This window comes from Rhineura floridana, chromosome 2 (assembly GCF_030035675.1).
Source record: "Rhineura floridana isolate rRhiFlo1 chromosome 2, rRhiFlo1.hap2, whole genome shotgun sequence".
Classification (NCBI taxonomy): domain Eukaryota; kingdom Metazoa; phylum Chordata; class Lepidosauria; order Squamata; family Rhineuridae; genus Rhineura; species Rhineura floridana.
The window spans coordinates 70,524,778-70,544,816 of NC_084481.1; the positions used below are offsets into that span (position 1 = coordinate 70,524,778).

General features: G+C 40.2%; 1 protein-coding gene across 1 annotated transcript in view; it reads right to left on the reverse strand.

Annotated features, from left to right (window-relative positions):
- The window catches only part of THSD7B (thrombospondin type 1 domain containing 7B), a 653,838-nt gene that overhangs the window by 190,291 nt on the left and 443,508 nt on the right, over positions 1–20,039 (reverse strand). The window contains exon 13 of the mRNA XM_061608903.1: positions 3,498–3,692. Coding sequence (XP_061464887.1) covers positions 3,498–3,692 — 195 coding nt within the window. The remainder of the gene's footprint in view (positions 1–3,497; positions 3,693–20,039) is intronic.

The following is a 20,039-nucleotide window of genomic DNA, read 5'->3' on the forward strand; positions in this document are numbered from 1 at the left end:
ATGTAGGACTGATTTTTTTGAGAGACACCCTCCCTCCCACCACTATTTGGGCTTCTATGCATGCATGTATTCACATCAAGTGCCTGTCTCACATATTGCAACATGTGCATAATATGGTGTGGAGGCAATGCACATGTCCAACACAAACAACAGAGGCTATCTGAAAATATCTTTGTTTGGAATCTGTCTTCAGTGCCTAGATACTCTTGAACTTGTGAAGTAATGATAGATAAGAGAGTTTTCCTGGTCATGTGCAGAAGAGACTTGTCCCATGATTTAATGTCATTGCTTCGGTGTCTAGCATTAAGTGGTCACTGTGAATAGCTCTACCTTTACTAAAGTGGATTTGAGGTTTTGTGCTGGCCTGGGAACATGGGTTATTGAGAGCAATAGATTCAGTGTTCACTCTGAAAATGACTGGGAGCCATCATCAAGCAGAGCGATCATTGAGCAGAGCCTCATTATTCAGCTGGATCATTAAAGGGCCCCTGATCCTCCCCCCCCCTTGGCCTGATTTCCATCCTTCAACCCATCTGCTTACCTCATTCCTTTCTTTCCCCGCACAAGCGGGGCAAATGTTACCTTGTGAGCCAGATGAGCCAATCAGTGGTCTACCTGGCCTCTCCTTCCCTTTCCTGTGTTTCTAAAAGCAAAAGACACCCTTGCAGCATCTTTCGATGCTGTGGTAGTTCTATTACAGATGGTGAGGGTTGAACTGCAACCCCCAATGTCTCTTGCTGATGTGCGCAGATCCTGCCTGTGGACTTCTCATGGGCATCTGGTGACTCGCTATGAGGATAGGATGCTGGACTAGATGGGCCTCTGGTCTAATGCAGTAGGGCTCTTCCTCTTATGCCATTCACATTTTCTTATGGGGATAATAGAGTGGTACTTCCCAGGTCATTTCCCAAGATCCCAGGCAAAAGAAGTAATCACATCAAGGTACCCAGAAAGCATCTCATTCACTTTTGAACGGAAAATGGGGTAAGGATAAATATGCCAGGTAGACATCTCTTATTCAACAAGGAGCTGCCAATGCTCCCTCCCAAGCAAAGCTTTTCCCTCTTGAGAAGGGGGATTGTTAGGGCTGTACACAAGCAGAATTGGGGTGGGCAACTTACTAAAGGTGGGCTGCATTGCCCATCTGATTTGTCTCACAGAAAACGAACAGGGGGATTTACCTATGTGAGTGTCCATATTCAATTTCTCATGACACCCCTAATTGAGAGTGTTGAGATGATTGATGATTCATTTCTCTATGGAGCCAAACAGAATACATTCCAGACCTTCCTGGAAGCCACTCACTGAGGGAGACATTGTCAGCCATCGGGATGGACTTCAAAACTACTTAAACAGTATGTTAGATAAGAGGAGTTCAAAAGGCACTATATACTTATGCCTCTTCCAGCTAATTAAGCAAGAGTTTCTTCTTTTTGATAATTGCCACTACTACTAGGCAGCAGAATTTTTAAAGTGCTTGGAACATTCCGTATTATGGTACTGCTCATAATAACAACACTGTAGGGTGTCAGTATAGCCCTCCTGTGGTGTACGGTTTGAACACACAATGGCAAAAATGATGTAGGGGGCCAGGAGCATGTGCAGCACCCATGCCCCCCAACGTCTTTGTGTGCCAGCCTGGTCCTCTCCATTCCATTCTGATACTGAGCACAAAGCACTCAAGGGAACTTTGAAAGCTCAGCATGATGAACGTGCTTACTAGGTGTGGTCATCTGAATGCACTCTGAAACCCATTTGAGATCTTCCTGCTCAACACGGAGTCAGAAGTTGGTGCATGCAGGGATGTTGGGATATCTTGCGTCTCCTACATCTCCTATCATGTTTACAACTAATCATAACACCTAAAAGGGGCTTATTTTTACTATCCCCTTATCAAATTGGGGAGGCTGAGAAAATGGTATCTATCCTAAAGCTCCTTAGTGCTTTATGCTTCTCTCAGTTTTAACTTGTATTAATTACAGCCTTGCAGCAGGACAATCCACACAGCAGAGCAGCGTGTAGGAAGGGAAGGCTTATCTCTTCCATCCCTCATGCAACTAGAACTAAAAGAATCCTCTCCTGAATAGCTAGAACATATAGGGGGGGAAACCTTGCCATTGGCACTGATGGAAATATTTTATTTTCTTTCTAGACATGGGGGGTGGGCATTTTTGACTGTGTTAGGTAGAGAAAAAATAAGCTTCCCCTTCCTACACAATGAATTCCTGGGAAGGGTGGCTCCTCACACACACACACACAATTAACAACATTAAGAAGAAAGAGACAACTACACATCACACATTATACATAAGATCTAGTTTGGCCCTTGATGAGTTCTTAACTGAGGTGGAATTTGAACTGAGCACTTTCACAGTGCAGTTAGATATTAACAGATTTCTTGCTCCGTTGATTAGCCTGATAACCACTCTAACTCACTAGTTTCTCTTCAAAGAGCACACTGCAGCTACAACAGCTCAATGCTACACTGGCTGTCAACAGAAAGAGTTCATCACAACAACAGAGAAGTGTTGTTCTCCACTGACAAGCCATTTGTGAAGTGCTGTCCAGGGGATCTTTTCTAAATGGTCTCTAGCCTGTTTTCTCTAACAGACAGATGTGCTTTAGTGTTATGCCAGAGTATGTCACTTTCCAGATATTCCCTGATATTCAGAATGATTCTTCTAGAGAAATGAATTCAGGTAAGAGGTGTTACTTATTGACTGACACATAGAATATGCTTCGAGAGAGGCTGGTGACTAGTTGTGACCAGTCAGGACTAAGGCTAGCTAAAAGGGTCTGTAAACCAAAGAAAGCAAGAAAAGGTTGTGGGCCACCTATTATTGATAGGACCTAAGAATATAAGAAGAGCCTGACTGGATCAGATCAAAGGCCTATCTAGTTCAATCTGTTTCCTTCAGTGGCCAACCAAACACCAATGGGAAGCCCACAAGCAGGCATGAGCACACTTTTGGTTATGTTCTCAAGCATTTGGTATTCAGAGGCATACCACCTCTGATCATGGGGGTAGCATATAGCCAACAGTATTAGAAGCTAATAATAGTCTCTTGAGATATTATGTATGAAATCTCATTGGTGGGCCAATATCGTGAAAAGCCATGGCATGGTAATCTTGCCTGTTGGTGACAACTGCACATAACCTGACTTTTGTATTTTGCTATCATTTTGTTGCCAGAAACACCTAGCACTGTTGTGATGCCATTGTTATAACAGGTTAAGGGAGCCTGTTTCTGTGTTGACTGTGAAACTGTGGTCCTTGAGACATTCAGCAGCCACTTAGATGTCTCTCTTGGCTGAGACAATAGCTTAACATGATTTTCAATCGTTCTGCTTTGGGATACTTCAGGATGCTACTTCCACATAAATGTAAGAACCTTCTATGAACAATACCTAACTACATTTGACACATTTTCAAAGTCTGTGCCGAAGCCATTTTGAAACTAAAGGACTAAGGATGAAGTATAAAATATTGATACTACCTGTGAGAGTTCGTCTTCTAGTTCGTGTTGATTCACAGTCTGAAGCACATGGTGAAAATTTAGACCAAGGGGTGAATGTGCAGTCATCTTTGCAAGGAATCAGGCATTCTTGAACAAGGGAAGGCATAGGTTCTGCCCATTTTAAGCATTCACTGACATCTACTGAGTGGTTGCCTTCCAAGACACACACAACAACTGGATAAAATAAACACGTAAGAATATTGTGAGTGCTACAGAGGCATAGGAAAAGTCAAGAAGCAAGTATCTATATTGTGTGCCTTCTAATCAAGATCCTATAGGCAATGAGATATTGACAGAAAAAATGATGTTAAAAACATTATTAAAATCTGTATATAGATTATTTAAAAGATGTTTGCTTGTTTTTCAGAACTGAAAGTACACAGATCCCTGAAACAACAAATACCTATCTCAAAACAGAAATGAAATGATTACTCTGCATTGCTCCAACATTCTGATGTACTCTATCCGTTGTCCTGCTTCTAGAACTTTCAGGAGTCGCTGGAGTTCCAATGTGATAGAGCTCCACTACTTGCATCAGCTTCCCTATTCTGAATGGCACAGACAAACAGAATGGAAAGATCCCAGCACTTAAATTATTTGTATCAAGAATGTGACAGGGTACACAATAAACTCAGACACCAGTTTATACAAAGGGCACAATAAGAACATGGCCTTTTGGCATTACAACCATCATAAAAGAAATATAGATATTATGTTCTTATAAGAGGATTAGACAAATTCATGGAGGATAAGGCTATCATGGCTACCAACCATGATGGCTATGCTCTGCTTCCACAATTGGAGGTAGTATACTTCTGAATGCCTGGTTGCTGGAAACCGCAGGAGGGGAGAATGCTCTTGTGCTCAGGTCCTGCTTACAGGGTTCCCATAGGCATCTGGTTGACGACTGTGAGAACCGAATGCTGGACTAGATGGGCCACTGGCCTGATCTAGCAGGCTCTTCTTGTGTTCTTACTAGAACATACTGCACAGTTTATTTAAGTAAACAGTGGTACCTACTTCAAGAGGGTATTGAATTAGGGGGAGGGGAAACTGAGCATACAGTATGGCAAACATCACCAATTTTTTTCAGGTGGTATATCACAATTTTAAAAAGTAAAAGTAGCATTCCCTCTGTTTCTGAAGTTCAGTGTGAATTTGGATCTTTAGGTAGCCATAAGGATCTGTTATACCAAGAGGAATGTGTCAGAAGGCTTCGGGGAACACCAAGGTTTGCAGAAGTATAAAATATCTTTCGGGGAAAAACCTCATGGAGAGGGGGGAAAGGCCAATGATGACTGAGCATTCATTAGTTGTCATGGAATGTTGGCTGTCTGTGGGAAAGGAAAAAACAACTGTGCAGGAGAGGAAATGGAATGTGGTATTGTGGAGGTGGGCACAGCTAGTTGACTGGAACACTGAACAGGAACTTACACATACCTGAGCAATCCAGGTGACACTGATAGTGTTACATTGTCACATGAAATAAAGACATTCATCCCCTATAGCTCTATTTAATCTGCAACCAATGCTACGTAGAAGGTTTCCTCACCTGCCCTGCTAATAATAGCTTGTTGTCTGGCAGTTTCTTAGCTATTTTTTTTTTTTGCAAAGTAGTACCAAAGGTGTCATTATAATAATTTCCCCCTTATTTCCATGGATTGTTATTGCTGATACTCTCCTATAAATTAACGTCTATAGTGTACTGTCAGAGAGGAAACAGTGGTCACCTTGACCTGATACTACAGAATCAGGGATCTGGAAGGGACTGGGGGGATTCAAAATGGTTTTCAACTAGGCATGCTTAATAAGATAATGGACCTGTCATTTCAATTAATAAAATCTCAGTCTACTTGAGTGAATTATTTTTATGCATATAGTATTTTTTTTAATGGTAAGCTGTTGTTAAATGTTTTGATTAAATTAATAATTTCTGAGACTAGGTTAGATTTTAAGATGGCAAGATCCCCTAGAGAATGCTGTCCCTAATTAATGGCTGGTGGTTTTCTCACACATTACAATTCAGCTCCAGTGGTCTTGTTAAGCTGAATGATTCTGTGTAAGACTGATATTTTGTCCTATAAAGCTGTGGAATGATGCAGTAATTGGTCTGAGATTCTATTATATCTTCAACAAGTTGGCTTTATCATTACAAAGATTACTGATTAATCCACACTTCAATTTGTGTTGCTTTCATTGCCTATACCAACTGAAGTAGACTGCTGCAAAATGAGGGGGAAATAGAATAAAGCTAAATGCGTATTATTGGGCTTTTTTTTGAAAAAATGTAGTAAAATAAGCTGTGATTTAGATGTACTGGGAGTAAAGCACTGTCAGTAAAAGAAAAATAACAACTGAGGCAATTTTCATTTTTATAATGTATTTTTTAAACTACTGATCTTATTTATACTTGGATTTGTTTTTTGTTTTTTAGGTCAACTCATTTTTAACTTCTAACTTTTATTGCTGATTTTGATATATATTTTATGTATAATGGCTGATTCTGTTCCTCACAACATTATTAGCTGTGAGAGTATGTGATTGTTTTCTATGTTTTTAGACTTTTTAAATGTTTTAAATGTCAAGTGTAGATGTTTTTAACAATTTTAAATATGTTATTTTATTTTATTTTAATTGTATTGTTTTACCACCTCTGTGTTTGCTGCCCTGGGCTCCTTTGGAAGGAAGGGCAGGATAAACATTTAATGAATAAATAAATAAACTTGAAAATATTGGGGCTTTCCCCCTATAAGAAGACAACATTTTAATGAGTATTATAGACATAGAAATTTCTTTATACTTAACCAGCATGTTAAATCAGTATATTAATAATGATCCTTAAAATGTTAATAGTTAATTTGTAATTGTTTGACTCTTAAAATCTCTCTTAAATGGCAGCCCACCCAGATGCCAACACAAAGGTTACCATTGTCAGTGAAGAGGGATGCCCTCTCTAGAAGATTAAACATTATAAATAACTGTACTCATTTACTACCCCAGTTCATACTATGCTTACAATTGCTTACAGATACTTTTTCTTTTATATATTGTCATTATTACGTACTGCACATTTATGTGTTTTGTGAAGAGGACCCATTTTGTGTATGATGAAACACCTCATCAGTTCTTCATTTTCCTGTAGAAAACTAACATTTTCCCATACATATTCCTGAATGTAACAAAAAACATCACTTCTAAAAATCTATGTACTTCTTCTAACTCTGGGTTAGATTTAGTGAAGTCATTGTTCCTGTAACAGAACTTCCCCTCCCTTTCCTCAACCCACACACCTCTTGCACCCCCCTCCCAATATGCTCTGGGGTTCTCACAACCCTTCAGATAAGTTTAGAAGATGTACAGAGGCACAAGAGGGAAAGGAAGTTCCATAGTGTGATCAGAGGTCGTTCTGCTCATACATCAATTTTCTTGGATTTAACCCTCTGTATTTATATCTGGAACCTATATTTCATTCTGCTCTCCAAAATCCAGTATTAGTTCACATTGCTGTATAAAACCTCTCCCTTTAGGTCTCCATATATTTTCATACTCCTGCAGCCTGACCATAGATTTCTGGATGTGAATTGTTATTACACATGAACATTTTAAAAAAGTAAAAACAAAACAAAAAGTGGTGACTGGATTGACAAACACTTGACCGCACCTACTGGGTTAAAGTCACATTTGAAATACATATCTATGGAGTAGGAGCCCCAATAGGAAGCTCATCTGAAAAAAGTGTATCCAAGCAGTATGAATCTGTTTTACAGTGGTTCCGTTCCTATCTCTCTGACAGGCACCAGAGGGTGGCATTGGGAGAGGAGGTTTCAGACCCTTGGCCTCTCAATTGTGGTGTGCCACAGGGTTCTATCCTCTCTCCCATGCTGTTTAACATCTATGTAAAGCCGCTGGGAGCTATCATCAGGAGATTTGGGTTGCAGTGTCACCAATATGCGGATGACACTCAGCTCTACCTCTCATTTAAGTTCTCACCGGAGTTGGCTGTGGAGATTATTTCCAAATGCCTGGAGTCTGTAAGTGAATGGATTGGAGGAAACAGGCTGAAACTGAACCCTGACAAGACCAAGGTACTGTTTGTGGGAGATAAGAGAAGGATAGGAGATATTGACCTGATGCTGAACGGGGTTAGATTGCCCCTGAAGAACCAGGTTCACAGCCTCGGGGTCATTCTTGACTCCCAGCTGTCCATGGAGGCTCAGGTGTCAGCGGTGAGCCGGGCAGCTTGGTATCAATTACGTCTGATACAGAGGCTGCAACCCTACCTTCCGGTCCATCTGCTCCCACGGGTGGTGCATGCCCTGGTCTCCTCTCGCTTAGACTACTGTAATGCGCTCTACGTGGGGCTACCCTTGAAGACGGTCTGGAAATTACAACTGGTACAGAATGCGGCGGCACGGTTGATTAAAAGCAGCCGCCGCCGGGATCATATCACCCCAGTGCTGGAAGATCTGCACTGGCTACCAGTTGTGTACCGAGCCCAATTCAAGGTGTTGGTGTTAACCTTTAAAGCCCTATACAGTGTCAGTCCAGTTTATCTAAAGGAGCGCCTCCAGCATCACCAAATATGCCGCCTGATGAGATCTGCCTCACAAGACCTTCTCTCGGTCCCACCAGTTAAGACAGCTAGGCTGGTGCGGACCAGAGAGAGGGGAATTCTCAGTTGTGGCCCCCACCCTCTGGAACTCTCTGCCATACGACCTTCGCCATGCCCCCTCCCTGGTAGGTTTCCGCCAAGGATTGAAAACTTGGTTGTTTCAGCGGGCATACAAGTCTCCTAGATAATTTTAGTTTACAGTGTATAGATGTAGGTTGGTGGATTATAATTGTTTTATATGTTAAAACTGTATTATATGTTGTATTTTTAATTATCTACACCGCCTAGAGTGGCCATTCATTCGGCCAGATAGGCGGCCTAAAAATAAAATTTTATTATTATTATTATCTGTAATTAACTTAAAACTGTGTGAAGTAACTCACTGAGAACCACAGAATTAATCTATATATACACTTAACAATCATTAACTTGTTTTGTTATTGGAAATCATGCATGGTAGGATATGAAACCATAAACAGGGTATGGTCTGAAGGCACATGAGACAAAAAGCCTACTGGGTCTGGTCAATGCCCAGATGGGTGGCTGTCTGAGAACCACATGGACGTTATCTTTGGTTCCATGAAGAAGAAAGGAGGGATAAAAATGTATAAAAATAAATCTGGAATGTGGGCCCCGCAATGCTCTTATCTAACATTTTCCTCTGCTGCTCATGAGTTTGCACATTTCATTAGTGGATCTCCCCACCCCACAACCTACCACCACGGGAGGCTGCTTTGTCAGGCAAAGAAGGGTGGCACCCTTCCAAAATTTTGAATGTCGCAAAACCTCCAGAGCCATAGGCCAGTTTTTCTCTGACATCCACAGTAATATTAATACATTTCCACTGACAAAGAGGCTTCACAGATGCACTTATCCTCTGTTTCCTGGGAGGGAAATGGTTTTTAAAAAAGCATAGTTATAGAAGGCTTGGTTAGGGAGGGTGGTAGACAAATACTAATTCATTTCCCCCCTCCCCTTTCTTTTTTCTTAGTAGCTAATGGACTCATTCCCATATCAGAAAACCCCGACAATCAACAGAGACCAGGACAAGCCTCTGAACGCCTCCCTCCAGCCTATCAGGACCATGCATTCTTCCTGTGGATGTCCTCTTTCTGAGTCTACACCTTGCATAATTCCCTTCCTTCACCTTTAACACACACTTGAAGCTGAGCTGAAAAAAATGGGTGTGGCAGGAGCCACTGATTTTACTTATTTTGTGTATATGAGGAGAGGAGAGGATCTGACTGAGACAGCTCAGGTTTCCTTGGGATGAAGAGGTAAGCCCTTGTTTTTATTGTGGTGGGTAAGGGAATGGTGGCTACTGAATTTACCTAGCAGCAGCAGATCATTTCTCCCTGGCTAAGTTGGGTTTGAAAGACAGGCTGTTTGCTTGCATTAATCTGGGGAAGTGTTTGCCTTCTTGCTTGGCTCTTTCTTGAGGTCTAGGGGCTGTAAGGGGAGGTAGGGGAGAATAGTTGTGTGTGTGTGTTCACTGCCAATTGTTTTGTTGGGTGGGCAGAAAGCATTCTGGAGGTTTTTGTGTTGAAATGCAAGAAGCTGCCTAAAGAGGGGATTGTGTGTGTTTGTTCATTGCGTGGTGCTGTTACGGTAGAGAGAATTTTGGTGAGTGGGGGGGCTGCTTGAAGGGAGAGATTTTTTTAGTGTGTGTATTTTGAGGCCAAGCGCCCTCAACAGATATAGATTTCCTCTGACCAGGCCTACCAATGCCACAGGGTCTCTTCAAGTAACAATAACAATGATCATTATTATCATTATTAATATACATGTACGTAGGATCAAACCCTCACTGTTAGGAACTCTGTTTTGCATTGGGAATCAGCTGATTAAACCAATTGCAGCCCTTGGTAATCTTGCCAGTCTATAGTGTTCCATTTAGCGTACTCCTAACCATGTTACATGCTAGTTAGTGTAATGGTTATAATGTTGGACTAGGACTTGGGAGACCAGGGTTCAAATCCCACTTAGCCATGAAGCTCATGGTATGACATTGGAGTAACTGCTATAATTTTATCTAGGTGAATGATGTATGCTTGATGAATGATATATCAAAGCATTACACTTTTTGGTGCTATGAATTTGAGAACTGTACTGCTTAAATGTTTGGGTTTTTTTGCAAGGAAGGAGGATGGAGACCTCACGAAGAACAACTTCACAGGCTCCACCTATGTGACTTCATAGGCACCCCACCAGATCTAGGTTCTACCAGCCTCCACTACCTACCACGTATCTGCAAAAGCCCATATATAGTATTTGCACCAGAATGTGATTCACAGGATCACCAGTTCATATCATAATACATAAATGTGGCTGTAAAATATTTGGACAACATTCAAAAACCTGGTACGTTTATGCTTGATCTCCTAAATATATTATCCCAGCACTTTAGGCACAGGCAATAAGAATTTCTTCTACTTGCTGACTTTCATGTATGCAAACTTTTGAAAAGAACAACATGACTTGCTAAAATAAATTAAACAATAAACCAGTAATTGCTTGTGAAGGCGATGTAATTGAGTCATAAGTACCATATGTGAATCAGCATGGTTACAGGAACCCAATAATAGATCTACTTATGAAAATAAGCAAGCTTTTTTTTTTTGCATATTGCACTTTAATTAATGAGGACAAAAAAACCTTAAATATACAAGCACTTTGATCAAAATTCTGGACTGCAGAGTAACTGTTGCAATTCAGTGAAGTAGCTTAATAAATGCTTCACATTATAATGAAATTAGTAGTTTACCTGCTTCGCATGAGAGCCCTGAAACTGATTTTGTGATGGGCATTCTGTAAAAAGGGACATGATTTGAAACAACTTGTCTGTCACCTGATCATCATCTTGCTCTTGATTACTGAACTTATATTTCATAGAATCAGTTCTGGAATCTGCATGCTGGGTCAGCCTATAGACTAGGTACCCTAATTTCTGCATTGCTAAGATGGGAGCTGAATGAGTCTATGCTTGCTTTCTTGTTTTACAAACTATAAATTAAGTAGAAAACATAACAAAGCTTGAGATATTAATATATGATTATCTTCCACCTGATTCCCATATTATTAGTTATGTTACTTACTAGCCAATGGGACCATTTGGACTAAACATTTATTAAAAAGAGGATTAGTGCTGAGAGGTAAAACGTTTTGATAGTTGGGAACTGTAAGTATAGTCAAAGAATGGAAGATATAATGTGAGTTTTCAGGGGAGCAGGAGCAAGAGATGAAGACACTCAAATGTCAACAGAAGCATAAATAGAACAGAAGATAAAGAGGGAACCAGTGTAAAGGACAGAAAAGACCTGTAACATAACAATAAGTGTAAAATAGAGAAAAGAGATTTGAGAAAAGAGGTGGAAGACTAAACAAAATATTATTACAACAGTTAATATGAAAAAAACAAGAAAAACAACCATTTTAGTTACATCTAAAGAAAGAAAATAATTGTAATTATCTCAGACACAATTGCCTATTAGCTTTGTTACTGAAGCTCTGATATTAATATATGAAAATGTATAACCTACCCTCCGGAGGCAAGGTGTTTAACCATTTGGTCAACAAGCTTTGCCCGAACTCTGATTTGAAATAATTAAAAAAACTACATAGCCAAAAATTTTGCTTTCATAATTCCATTACAAAGCAAAATCACAGAAAGGGCAAAGCCCTTCTTGTAGTACTATTGAAAGGAGAAACTAATACTAAGTAGGACTGCTGCCAATAATCCAGACTGTTATATTGTGATATATACTTCTTGTTGATATTTGGGAATTTGTGGATATTCCTAGCTATGCAGTTTAGGAATTATGACATTGCCCCTAAGAGCCAAAGCAGTGACTAGTTTTACTTTCCTCTTGGTACATGGTAGTTATGACCAGGCAGCTACCAGAAGACGACTGGCCTTGGCTCCAATAAAGTTCTCAGCCCTGATCAACTTCCTGAACAGTTGAACGCTAAACAAATGGCGAAGAAAGGATGAAAAAGATAAGGAGGGAAGGGGCTTTCATTAAATTTTACCCCGTAGCAACCATCCTCTCAAGTGCATTAATTTTAGAACATTTTGCCCTACCAAAATGAATTCCTGAGTGTGCATGGAATAGTACAGAATGTTGGAAACTGCAAAGGACTAGGAATTTAATCTAGCATGTTAAGTGATTGCGACCCTGAGTTTTATCCACCTAGACATCTCTTTCTTAACATGTACATCAGCTTTAACATTTAATTACAATTCTGTCTCATCAAATCTAGATTTCAGAAATTTTGCAATAAAACTTTATGGTGGATTCAAATGGATACTATGTATTTGGTATTCTGAAATGTTGAGCAAACCTTTAAACAAGCTTTATTGCATCTTCTAGCTATTGAAAGAGTAAACTTTTTCACACTTTGCATTCATTGGTGCCACAAATTGAACTGAATAAAAAATATCCTGTGGATTTTTGTAGTGTAGAGTATATTGCAGTCATCAGCCCACATTCTGAATATCATTGAAGGACTGGATAGTGTTGAAGAAAGCAACCCTCAGGTTTAAGAAAATTTATGTATGCATAGTGTCCTGGAAAAGGCTATGCTAACTATATGTTTTTGATATTTTTTTCTCTGTCTCTTGGAAAATTATCTGTAAAAGATCTTTCATACAGTTCCTATAGAAAGGAATGATGTGCTAAAAAACCATATGCCAATATCAGTGCAGGGATATGCAGGGAGAGGTGTTGCTACCCAGGGCTGGGCCATTCAACAGGGCTGGCCCATGCAGCAGGGACCAGGGCAAGGTTCTGCACTCGCTGCAGTTATGTCTTCAATTTGGTGATACAACAATCTTTCTCAGTCAAGTTCAGAAATAAACTTTTAAAATAGCTAATTTTATTCCAAGCACAATTCGGACTGTTATGTCTTCATTTATGCCATCAGAAGCATGATGGGCCTGATCTCTTCTCTAACCCAGGGTAAATTAAAAAAACACCAAACACATAAAAAACCCTTCTCCCTTGCATCCACTTACCCATCTTGCTGCACGGCAGCGGCAGTGGGATTTGAGTGAAGGTAAGTCTGTCTGGTATACAGCAATGTCTGCAAGCCAGATGTCAGGGAGCCCTAGGAAATGTAGTTTTACCAGCACTGTGTTGTCCAGAACTCCTGGTACCTGACTCTCACTCCCAGCTGCATTCCAGATTGGGGGAGGGGGAGGGGGAGGAGAGAGACCTCATTTCCTTCCTCCATCCCAATCCCACAGCTGCTGCTTCTACAAGAGCAAGAGAATAATAACAGAGAACAGAGTAGTAACACAGAAATGCAAGACAGGCAGGTGGGAGAAGGAAGCAAGAACTAGATTCTTTCTCTGGCTCAGATTAAAATCTAAGAGGAATAACAATTTTTGGGACTGTAATGCTTGCCTCCAAATGAGACACAGGAATTTGTATTTCAGTGATGGGAAATATAAGTTTCAGTAACAAGCAGTTACAGGGGCCTCTATGAAATTGCAGTTTGTGTGTACCAGTTTTCTGAGTTTCAGCTACAAACAGGAAGGTAATGGAGAATTTCCTACTTATGGCAACTCCCCAGACCTTGACTGATTTATGGTGTTATACCTATGGAAAATATGCTAGTATATAAAAAATGTAGCAAATTGCATTAAAAATCTTTAATTAACAGTGTTGTAGAACCTGGCTCTTGTTGTAACAATCTTACAGAATGAAAGGTCATTCAAATGAATATACAGAGAGAGAAAGAGAGAAAAGTGTGTAGAGTGTCCCTGGCACAAACAGAACATTTCCCAAAATATTCTGGAATTCTGAATGTGTCACTGTATAAATACCAAAACAGTTGCATAGATCTGTTTGAAGAGGCTGATTTCTGCAGCTCAAAAGACATTACACTGGAAGAGTTTCATATTTTCTTCTGAAGTTACCACAGGTAAGGAATGTCAGCTTTATTAAAACAGAGAGAGAGAGAGAGAGAGAGAGAGAGAGAGAGAGAAGCCACATGAAAAGAAACAAACTAACTTACAGTCACAGCCTACAGGAGCTACAGTTAACAGGAAAATGTTTGACAAATGTGGGGAACAAAAATTTCAGCACAGTGTATCTAAGAGGGCTTTCCAAAAGACTTCTGATAATTTATCAAATAAACATTAACACTCAGTGACAGCCAGATAGGAGAAAGGAGAAATAAACACACCCCATCAGGCAGCTATTTTACAGGACTGGCTCTGCAACACTAATAAAAGAACAAGAGGAAAAGACTGACTGATGAAGTGTGATGGTAAGAGGTAAATTAAAACACAAATAGTTTGGGTAAACAAGAGGAATTGTTTCTTACTGTTCCAAATAATTACTAAACTGGGGGCATCCAATAAAAAACAACAGGCAGTGAGTTTAAAATAAATGAAACAAATGCATTTCTTTCCACTCAGCTTATAATTTGGCACAGGATGTAATAATGGCCAGTAAGAACTGAGTTAAAAAGAAATAGATAAAACTGACAGAAATGAAGACATTGAATGGCTATTAACTAAAGTACATAACCCTGTTGCTGGAGTTGTCTCAAAATGCTGGCATGGTTGAGCCATGCAAAGCTTTAGTATTATCAACACATCTCCAGTTTAAAAACACATACTAGTGTTATAGTTGTTTTTATTAGTAGACAAAAATGTCACCTCCAGAGTTATGCTGGAGGATGTTACAACAGCTGTTTGTTCCCAATGCAAAGTTTAACGGGCTGTAGGAAGAAATTAGTACCATCCTTTAACATCTGGTTCCTAGTATCACACTACAACTACAGAAACACAAAAGCTATTAGTACCATCAAATCTAGGGTGGACATATTTCCTTGCCCCCTGCCTGGTCACTTGCACTGCAGGAGAATACTACTGATTTGGGGAAACAGGTCCATCAGATTCCTGACACACTGGTGATGCATTAGAAATTTGATTTTCTTTAAATTCCAATGCTGATCCACATGTTCCAGACTAATGTGTGGATCAGAATCCTTTGAATTTTGCACTTTCTTAAAATTTGTGATAGATTGTGGTTTAAAAAATGTGTTTAAAATGCATATTTTAAATGCATATTTTAAGATATCCATTCAAAATGTGTACATTGAGACAATATGTATTAAAATATGTATTTTGTGATAATATACATATTATATTTAAACGTGAATATTCTAAAAAAATTTTTAAAAAAGATTTATTTATTTATTTATTAAATTTATTAGTCACCCATCTGGCTGGCTGTCCAGCCACTCTGGGTGACGTACAAAATAAAAACATACAAATACATTAAAACATTAAAAATCTCAACAATAATAATAAAACCTAACCCACCACAAAAGCCTGCCTGAAGAGCCAGGTCTTCAAGGCCCGGCGGAAGCTCATCATAGAGGGGGCATGGTGGAGATCATTTGGGAGGGAATTCCACGAAGTGGGGGCCACAATTGAAAAAGCCCTCTCCCTAGTCCTCACCAGTCTAGCTGTTTTAACTGGTGGGATAGAGAGAAGGCCTTTTGAGGCTGATCTTGTTGAATGGCATCCCTGATGATGTTGGAGGCGCTCCTTCAGATAGACTGGGCTGAAACTGTATAGGGTCTTAAAGGTCAGAACCGACACCTTGAATTGGGCCCAGAAAGCAACTGGTAACCAGTGCAACTCCTTCAGCACTGGAGTGATGTGATCTCGCCAGCGGCTGCCTTTAATCAGGTGAGCCGCCGCATTCTGTACCAGTTGCAGCTTCCGGACCATTTTCAAGGGTAAACCCACGTAGAGCTCATTACAGTAGTCTAGGCGAGAGGAGACCAGGGCATGTACCACAGATGGGAGCAGATGGTTGGGAAGGTAGGGGCGCAGCCTCCATATCATATGTAGGGTTTCTACAGCCAACCTCGGTGAAGATTTGAATGAGAGACAGAGCTGCGTGTCATCAGCATACTGGTGACACTGCAGCCCAAATCTTCTGATGATAGCCCCCAGCGGCTTTATATAGATATTGAACAGCATCGGGGAGAGGATGGAGCCCTGTGGCACCCCACAAGTGAGAGGCCAAGGATCCGAAACATCATCCCCCAATGCCACTCTCTGGTACCTACCACAGAGGAATGAACGGAACCACTGCAATACAGTGCCCCCTATGCCTAACCTCTTCAGGTGGTCCAGAAGGATACCATGGTCAATGGTATCAAAAGCCGCTGAGAGATCCAGGAGGACAAGGAAGGTGCATTCACCCCTATCCAAAGCCCTCCACATATCATCCACCAAGGCCGTTTCAGTCCCATATCCAGGCCTGAAGCCTGATTGAAATGGATCCAGATAATCCGCTTCCTCCAAATGCACTTGCAACTGCTTCGCCACCACCCGCTCAACCGCCTTGCCCAGGAATGGCAGATTTGAGACAGGGCAAAAGTTGTTCAGATCTTGGGGATCCAAGGAGGGCTTCTATGGAATATGGAAACAGGGTGGAACTGATTTTTGAATGAACAGATGAGAAATTGTCATGGACCGGAAATAAGCACACATTATTCTTTCTGTCAATATTAGGCTGATGGAGGAAATCTGTAGCCTCACTCGCAGTGATCACAGGACACTTGAGCATTCTTTATCCCTTAAGGTGAGATGGAAGAATGAGTGTGGGGAACAGACTATGTTGCATGGTACTAGTGAAGGAAGATAGATGGGGCTGAAGTAAGAAGGGTCCCCCCCCCCAGTGAATACAATGTTTGGCTAACAGATGGAATGGGAGGAGACAGAAATGGGTAAAGTTAGTGGAAGAGGATTCTGTTCACACTTTCTGTCATTACTTCTGTTCCAACAGTCTGAAAGGGTCAAGGTCAAGTAATATTAAAAACCAGTCAGAAGTGATGACAAAAACATGTTAATTAAAATGCTCAGCACAAAGAGCACGTTCTTACATGGCCTATGGAAAATGTTGAGGCTCAGGCTTCAGTGGCTCTTCAGAATATGGGAATTTCATGACTATGAGGCTTATTCAATCTAATTTACGTAAGAAGGGATAAAATATTGGGGATTTTTATCTTTGATTCATCTCAGTGAACCAAAGTTTGGAAGCCTGAAATAGCAAGGAGTCCTGGGAAACAACCTCTCTGTGAACTCTGAGTAGCTGCATATCTTGGAAGCCTGAGAGTATAGGCTTCCTGATTCCTATAAAAATTTGGGGAATGCTGCCCAGTAAGAAGCAGGTGCTCCTTTCAATCAAATAAATAGTCTGCATAGTGTTTATGATAATCTTATCCTTTAGAAGGAGACAGGATAGCGATTAACTGAAACATCAGGAATTTACAGTGGGGAGATTGCAGTCATTATCTGGGAATTTATCTGGGAATGGTTTCTTGCAAAAAACCAGATTTCTTGACCGGTAATCCTAAATCCTTTTATTGTCCTTGTCACATCCACATCTCTCTGGTCACATTTACACTGGGGTTAGTTTAGTGAGAAAAAGCATAAAACATGAAGGGTTTGAAGGGGTCATCAGTTCCTCTTCTGGAGGGCTCCAACGGCTGGCTGCCTTACTTACCAACGCACCCCAGCATTATTGGGACAAACTTCAGAACTTCAGAGCTAAGGATTTGGATGATATCTTTCCATTCTAGTGCAGGTTACATGAGGGCGGAGCTTGGCTCATTAGACTAGATATGAAAGTCTCTCTCTTAGTCTTAGACTCAAAGCAACTCTTCAGGAAAGGTATACACAACTTCTGGGCTCCTTTCTTTCTGTTTGGGTGAGCTTGTCTTGGAAGTATGCATAGGGTTTAGTCTCTTTAGTATATCTAGCATTATAGAACGAATGAATAATAGTTAGAACACAGCTTGCTATTAACTGTAATTGTAAATTTCAGTATTTTTCCTTGTTTGTTCTCTTAACAAAACCAACCTTTATTTTACTTTCTGTGTGCATCATCGGGTTAAGGGTAGAGCTATACACACTTTAGTGGTGACATGCGGGTTAACTCCAGCAAAAGGTCAGCTACCCACACAATAGGGGACCTTGAATTTCTAGTGAGCTATTTCCATTCATAACATTTATCTCACAGAGTTGTTGTGAAAATAAAATTGATGGTAAGAACCATCTATGTCACTTTGAGAATGTTTCAGGAAAGATGGGACATAAATTAAATACATGATTAAAATGTTTTGTTGCATCAGACCAGATACAGAAATAACTTGCAAGTTAATTATTTCATGTCCAAATAGGGCATTATTTAATTGCTTTAACTGCCAATGTAGATCTGAATTTGTCTTTTAGACTAGGGAGCACTCTAACTATGCACTAGATGGGTCTGATATGGAGCTGCAATTGGTAAATTGCAATTGGAATTTGGTATTTCCAATCTCTATGTATGGATGTGAAAGTTGGACAGTGAAAAAAGCGGATAAGAGAAAAATCAACTCATTTGAAATGTGGTGTTGGAGAACAGTTTTGCGGATACCATGGACTGCAAAAAAGACAAATAATTGAGTGTTAGAACAAATTAAACCAGAACTATCACTAGAAGCTAAAATGATGAAACTGAGATTATCATACTTTGAACACATAATGAGAAGACACAAATCACTAGAAAAGACAATAATGCTGGGAAAAACAGAAGGGAGTAGAAAAAGAGGAAGGCCAAACAAGAGATGGATTGATTCCATAAAGGAAGCCACAGACCTGAACTTACAGGATCTGAACAGGGTGGTTCATGACAGATGCTCTTGGAGGTCGCTGATTCATAGGGTCGCCATAAGTCGTAGTTGACTTGGAGGCACATAACAACAACAACACATATAATTCCAGCATAAGTGAAAACCAGCAAGCTTCTGGTTTTTTCAGGGACCCACATTTCTCTAAAGACCCCTGCCACAAATGGTTTAAAGGCAGACTAAAGAGAGCAAACACTTCCCTTGCCTGATGTACACTTCAGTGGCAGGCCTGAGAGACAGACACTCAAAATGGCTTCAGTTGCATTAAGGGAGGATACTTACATTGGTGTAATGGACACCCTTGAAAGTGATGGACAGTTAGCAACAGATAATTGAGGTTATTGATTTGAGAAGGCTTCCACTCCTTGGTACTATCCACCACTGCTTTAATGCATAAAGCTTTAGTAAGCACCTTAGAAAAGGTAAGTTAAAAAAAAAACAACACCCATGCATCTTGGCATTATCATCATCATATCCTGGCATGTAGCAATGAATAAGTCAAAACATTTTTGTTCACTTGGTTCATGGTTACTTTCTCATGTTCATAAAATCTTTTGGTTCATAAAGAAAAAATCCTTTTTTGTCTAAAAATCCTTAGCTTATATATGTGAGAGAAGAATACCTTGTGTTGATGTGGCTACCGCAACATTCTGCCATGGTGCATATTAAAATAGCACTGCTACGATAAGTGACTTTCACCTATCCATCAAATTTTTGTGTGCTGACATGTAACAGGCCTTTATGATAACATGTCATGCAAGTTGACTATACTGCTATTCCCTAACTGAACCATTCAGTCCACATAACAATTTTGAGTGACACCACAATCCTGTATTTTGTAATTGTGACTTGGACTCTGTGCTACTACAACAAGTCAAGTTGGCTCACAACAGCAGTGCAAGACAACATGCCATATTCCTTATTGTCTGATGCAGAGTTTTTCATGCCAGGTTATATGGCTGTAATGTCATAATCCAAATGACTTCAGTGTAAAGAAATGTTTAACTTCATACTGATCTACTTCAAGCTTAAAAAATGTCTAGGCAATCTGAAACAGCAGCTCCATTTCTCTTTTCCCCAAAACATATCTCAAAGAAGACAATTCACTGGCCTTTCCTCTGCCTATTTCTTAAGGAAGGAACAACCAAATTTCAAGGCGAGTTTTAGGAGCCATTGACTCCAATAATGTAGAGGTAGGCCAAGATTCT